General features: G+C 40.3%; 1 protein-coding gene and 1 pseudogene across 2 annotated transcripts in view; both read right to left on the reverse strand.

Moving 5' to 3' along the window:
- The window catches only part of LOC110064985 (ATP-dependent RNA helicase SUPV3L1, mitochondrial-like), an 18,447-nt gene extending 18,155 nt beyond the window's left edge, over positions 1-292 (reverse strand). For both annotated transcript variants that reach the window (XM_020772090.2, XM_089296346.1), the window contains exon 1: positions 1-292. This exon is cut by the window's left edge and continues 410 nt beyond it. In XM_020772090.2, the coding sequence (XP_020627749.2) occupies positions 1-200 (200 nt within the window). In that variant the 5' untranslated portion in view covers positions 201-292.
- Positions 293-2,647: 2,355 nt separating this feature from the next.
- LOC149117829 (uncharacterized) lies at positions 2,648-5,850 on the reverse strand (annotated as a pseudogene).
- Positions 5,851-6,183: the final 333 nt, after the last annotated feature.

The following is a 6,183-nucleotide window of genomic DNA, read 5'->3' on the forward strand; positions in this document are numbered from 1 at the left end:
TGTTTGGTAATGCCAACGCAACTTGCTGCGAGCAAAGGACTCCGAGTTGAATCGAAAAGTGATGTAAGCTTAAGCTCGCTTGCACATGTTGGACGAATAAAGTTTTTCCAAATTGTAATATTTCGTTGACCAAAATGACGACAGAATCCGGGATGCAAGTGATTCCTGGAGTAAGTATTAATCAAACTGTAGAGTGCCATCTCTTCCTCGATTTACTGAAAACGATGAACTTTCTATTATCTACGTCTTTTCCTCTGTAAAACAAATCCGGCGGCCGCCATGTTGATAAAGAGGCCGTGAGGGACTAGGCTATAATCCTAGTGCTCAGACCCGCGCGTCTACCGAGAACAAGTCTGCTAAGAGTCTGCTAAGTATTTCTGCTAAGCGCTTCTTTTCAATCAAGAAATGTGGTAGGAAAGTTCATTTCAGATCTAGAATTAGTATTACTCGGGATAGCTGTCATAATGGTTTTTCATATTAAAGCGTAGCAGTAGCTGTGTGGTCTGAAAAGGGGCAAAATATCGGAAAGACTGAACAGTTTCATCCTGATTGTTGGAAAATAGACTTCTCCTACTGAATAGACAACTGACACTATTTCTGTGGCTCGTTAAAAACTACATCTATCTTGTTACAAAAACGTCAAAACAGTTCATATTCAAGATACCACGTTTTTCGCTTTGTTTTTTGTTTTATTCTGTTTCTCTTTAATGCTGTACGCACATCATTCCTGTAAATTGGTTATCCCTAACAGGCCCGGATCTAGAATAAACATTGATCCAAAACATTGAGGGACCATGCTCCTCAGGAAATGATTTAGCTTTTTTAACCCCTTAAAGTGCCCTTTCCTGGGTTTCTGAGTCACTCTGAAAAATCTGACTGATTTCCGTAAAACGGTGGAAACCGGTATGGAACCGCGCCTGAGTTAAAAACAAAGAAAGTTGTTAAAATTCCCCAATTTAAACTTATTTACTTCAACAGAAATCTAGATTTCGCAAATTCAACCAATACCTGTGACATCTGAATTAGCCAATCAACATTCTACGGCGGGAAACATCTTGCATTGTCCTGACGTCACCATAGTCGGAGACCCAGTGCAGTTAGTTGAGGCGGGACTAAAATCATATTCTTTCAGTATGAACGAAAATATAAGTGATTGCTCTCCCGTGATTTTACTTATATCAACTTCCTGTACCTTACATTGCGCCTTGGAAGGATATGCTTCTAGTTATTGGATGCCTGAATGACGTAAATAGAGGAGAGTTCGAGAATGTAAGGAACGTATTCAGCAGCTAGAAATAGGAAGAAAAAGAAATACAGTGAAAGGGGCTTGCTTTTGTACCTTTTATTTGGCTTTTCTTTAATTAAGCCATAGCCTGAACATCAGGTTTTTCGAAAGTAAGGGGAGAGGGGGAGATGGGCCTGATACTCAGACCAGTTGGGCTGTAAAGCGACTTCAGCGCGTTTAGCATCTCTGTTTACCTCTGTTTGGCCTAAACCATAAAATACACATAGGAAGCGAGGAAAGGCGTTTTTACTGCATTTCGTTTTTTCCATATTTCTAGCTCCTAAATGGTCCTAAATACGTTCGTCACAATCCGATAAAAAGTCTTATGTTTCAGTTGTTTTCTAATATCGGATAACAAGGCGCTCACAATGCAGTTGGGAATCCTGAGGTGAGAAAATCATTAATTATTATTCTTATTAATAAAACTTATTTAAAAGAACAACAGAAAAACGTTTCTTTGCTGCTTGGGAGGAATGAACACTGTCCTTGCAGAAGTTTCTTAGCTCATTTGCTTGATGTTGGTCTGCATAGAGTCCTCCATTGATGGGGTATTATTCCTGCACACCAAAAGGACAAAGAAAGAAAGTTGATATAAATTGACCTATAGACGGTACGTAACAGGTTTCTCGTTAGTACATTCCTGTACTGAATAATTAAAGCAAACTGAATTTCAAGTTCTAATCCGTCATGTCAACCAGCTTCTACTGTAGTCGGCTCACTTACTTGTTCATATTTCACCTAGATTCATCAAAACAAACGTTACTGAATAAATGGCAAAAGGTCCAAAACGTACATAACTGGAAAACCCTGCTTAACTGGAAGCCTAATTTTGTTTGTTAACTGTGCTTTTCAATAGAAATTATCTCTTAAAAGAAATGACTTTAATATCTAAGTGCTAGGCACAAGTTACAAAATGTGAAGAATGTGGGTGAAGATCACAAGAATAATTAAATGTCAACTCATAACACAAAAAGTACAAGTGTTTCGATCCAAAAACCAATTGTCCAAATAACGGGAATTCAAAATATCATAATTGATCTGAAGCTTTTGTTTATTAATGCCACTGCACAGTAAGATTTCATTCTGACTTTGTTGTTTGCACGGAAATGCAAGATAGTGTCCAGTTTGATTTAATTCACACAAGTAACCCACGTAGTTAGAAGCGTGACTATAAAATGTTTAAGCAAGCAACCGGAACGATGATCCTGCTGGTATACGTTGGATCAATAGTGATCTAATCGGCTTTACATATAAAATGAAGAATACAAAAGCAAAAACCCACACAACGTAGAATGATTTTTTGAAGGTGTACACCTTCAAAAAATCATTCTACGTTGTGTCGGTTTTTGCTTTTGAATTCTTCATTTTAGAAGCGTGAATTGTTTTTACTATGCGATTACTTACTTTTTTTTCCAAAAGCAAATGACACGTTATCCCCAATTAGCATAAACGGTGCCCACTCGTGAACCTTGATGAAGGAGTTTTCTCTCATCCACTTCATGGCCTCATGAAGACACTCACTGACACTTACCCCGCGAACAAAGTGCTCGTAAAAGCGACTCATCAACTGCTCTGTTTCACTGTCCTCCAGAGCCCACAGTGCCACCAACACTGAGCGTGCACTGGATCCTAAGAACGCACGAGCGATTCCAACAACTCCCTCGGCTCTAATTTGTCCACGGCCACTGTGACAACAGCTTAGAACCACCAGTTTAGCTCGCACTTGAACTTCTGAAATGTCAGACATTTTGAAAAGATAGTCGTCTTCTTGTGGAATTCTGGTAGCAATGCCTGGAGGAGCAAGAGCAATTTCTCTTCTCTCAGCATTACCATGTGCGGCAGTATGTATCAGGCTCACTGAATTTATCCTCTCAAGTACCGCTTACTTCGTTGCATGCTGTCCTATCAAAGGCTCGACACCCAGCGTTCTTCTAATCATCTCTGCTTCCTTTCTTGCACCAGGAAGTGCTATGAACTTTTTATTGACATATTCCCTGTAAATCACCACGCCAACATCAGGATCACCCACTACCAGGGCACCAGTCTGACTGTAATAGTCTGCAGGACTGTCCTGTATGAGCTTCAGAGTTGTCAAAGAAGGAGCAACCCGGATTCTGAGAGTCTCTGATAAATACTTTCTACTTTCATTAAGCAAAGCTGGGAATGGATCACGGTGCAAGCTGCGATCAGGAACAATGATGACTTCACGCTCGTCAAGTAAGTCGGATACTGGACTTCATAGAACATTTCGTAGAACAACCGTAGACTCGGTTCGGGATCATCCATATCACTTCCTTGACGAAAACGTTCAAGACTCTCTTCCTGACAAGATTCGAGTTTCGGCTCAATGTCATTTAAAGATCGATCTTTGCAAACCTCGTCAGGTAAAATACCAAAGCTGCGGAAACTTTCAGCCATGATAGCAAAAAATTCATCCAAATTTCTAGCAACTTTTGCTAATCTAGTGTGAACAGTCTTTTTATCAACTTCAATATTTCGGAAGTAAATGGCTCCGCTTGACTTGAGAATCCACAGAAATACTTTTTCAGCGTCATAAGAAATGTACAGACATGTGCAGCGGTTTTCCTTCTTCATGACATTATCAATGTCAATCCGTGATTGCGGGTCAGCTGACTATGCATTTCAGTAGAGTACTGAGTTGCCATCAAGTCTGCTAGGGCCCTAGCCCGTCCCAGTTCTGCAGTATAAAGAGCACTTTTGGGATTTTTAGCGGTAATGAAAAATCTACTGAGGACCCTATAAGAAAACGCGTGCGTTAGACTACGTGTCTCCAAGGGATATTTTAATCGGATCGCTGTTCGCATTAAAGCCTCGCAGATTCTCACACTTCTCAATACATCGAAACAGGTAGGAAAAAGCTTCCTGAAACTTATTTTGGGAAACCGTCACCAGTGTCAGACCACAACAACAGTGAAACTCAAGGTCAGCGTCTCTAACTTCATTTTCACTCATTGAAAGTACAATCTCAAAGTATTTTTCAGCCATGACATATTTACCGAGGCCTTGAAACACGTGTCCCATGCAGACGATGGTAGTTTGCTGCTTCTAATTTTCTTTGACAGATTTCAGATGAGATCGCTAGAGACTTGTCATAATGTTCTTTGGCTTTCACTTTATCGCCAAGAGAATGAAACAAAACGCCTAGATTTCCATGGCATGATGCTTCGCCTGCTCTGTTGCCAGTTTTAATGCTGGTTGCTGGTGCTTTATCGAGATATTCTTTATACTTTCTATATTCTCCAAGAGATCGAGACACTTCTGCCAGGTTTGCGTAAACTGCTACTTCTATAACTCTGTCAACAGTCTCATTCACTATGATCGTGAGTGCTTTGTTTAAATTCTCTTGAGCATTGTCATATTCACCGAGTGAATAAAATTCTTCCCCTTAATTTCCATAACATGCTACTTCTCCTCCTCTTCTACCGGTTTCCATATGGATCGCAAGTGCTTTCTCAAAAAATTCTTTAGCCTTGACATATTGAACGAAAGATTTAAACATAGTTCCTAGATTTCCATAACTGTTTGCTTCTCCTTCTATGTCACCAATCTCCGTGCTGATCGCGAGAGATTTTTCCTGATATTCTTTAGCTTTGACATATTCGCCAAGCGCGTTGAACACAATTCCTAGGTTTCCATAACATGCTGCTTCTCCGTCTCTGTCGCCACTTTCCATGTTGATCACAAGTGATTTCTCCAGATATTCTCTAGCTTTTACATATTCACCAAGAGATAGAAACACAGTTCCGAGTTTTCCATAACATGTTTCTTCTCCTGCTCTGTCACCAATTTCCATTTTTATCGTAAGTTCTTTCTCCAGGTATTCTTTAGCTTTGGCATATTCACCGAGAGATTGAAACACAGTTCCTAGCTTTCCGTCACATGTTGCTTCTTCCGCTCTATGACCAGTTTCCACTTTGATGACAAGTGCTTTCTCTAAATATTCTTTAACTTTTACATATTCACCGAGAGATTGAAACACAGTTCCTAGCTTTCCGTAACATGTTGCTTCTCCTGCTCTGTCACCAATTTCCACTTTCATCACAAGATCCTTCTCCAGATATTCTTTAGCTTTAGCATATTCCTTGAGAGATTGAAACACCGTTCCTAGATTTTTTACAACAACGTGCTCCCCCTTTTCTGTCACCAGTTTCCCTCATGACCGAGATTGCTTTCTCACAAAGTTCTTTTGCCTCGTCATACATTTCTTGACTGTAATATGTCCATGCCAGTCCCTCGGTAAGCATTCCCTCTTCGTCTGAAGCACCACAATTGCGATAAATGGCGAGCATTTTCCTGCCGTATGTTATTGCATTTGTTATATCGTTAATTTGGTGGTATACGTACGCCATGAACATTGCTAGATAGATTGCTTCGTAACTTTCTTCTTCAATTTGCTCTTCTATACTCAGTGCTTTGTTGTTTAACAAAACCAACATCTCCTTGCATAACTCGATGGTTTTCAAAGCACGATTGGTTTTGAGAAGGAATAAAGCAACACATAAGCCAATAGAGATGATTCCTGCGATGTCTTGTAGATTATTCATGTCGTCTTTTGTAAGCGTTTATCTTTTGTAAGCATTTAAGGTTGGAAAGTTCCCAATGATTTTAAACATGAAGAAATGCGCGAAATCTCTGGAAAGCAATGTTGGGCTAATTGCTGCCGCAGTGAGTGAGCCTGAAGCGAACGGACGAGGCAGCTCTCTAATCGGGAAAAGGTCACAAAATAAGGGGCCTTGAACACGTTTTTGCGAAACGCAAGGAATCATGGTAGCGGTAAGACCAAAGGTGCAAGGAATTGTGGTTATGCGCGAATGGCAGAACTAAGATCCGCAGTCTGATCTTGCGCTCTCTCCCTTACATCGTTGGTAGCAGAGTGG

Source organism: Orbicella faveolata, unplaced genomic scaffold (assembly GCF_042242905.1).
Source record: "Orbicella faveolata isolate gen_17 unplaced genomic scaffold, um_ofav_v1 contig_1, whole genome shotgun sequence".
Lineage (NCBI taxonomy): Eukaryota > Metazoa > Cnidaria > Anthozoa > Scleractinia > Merulinidae > Orbicella > Orbicella faveolata.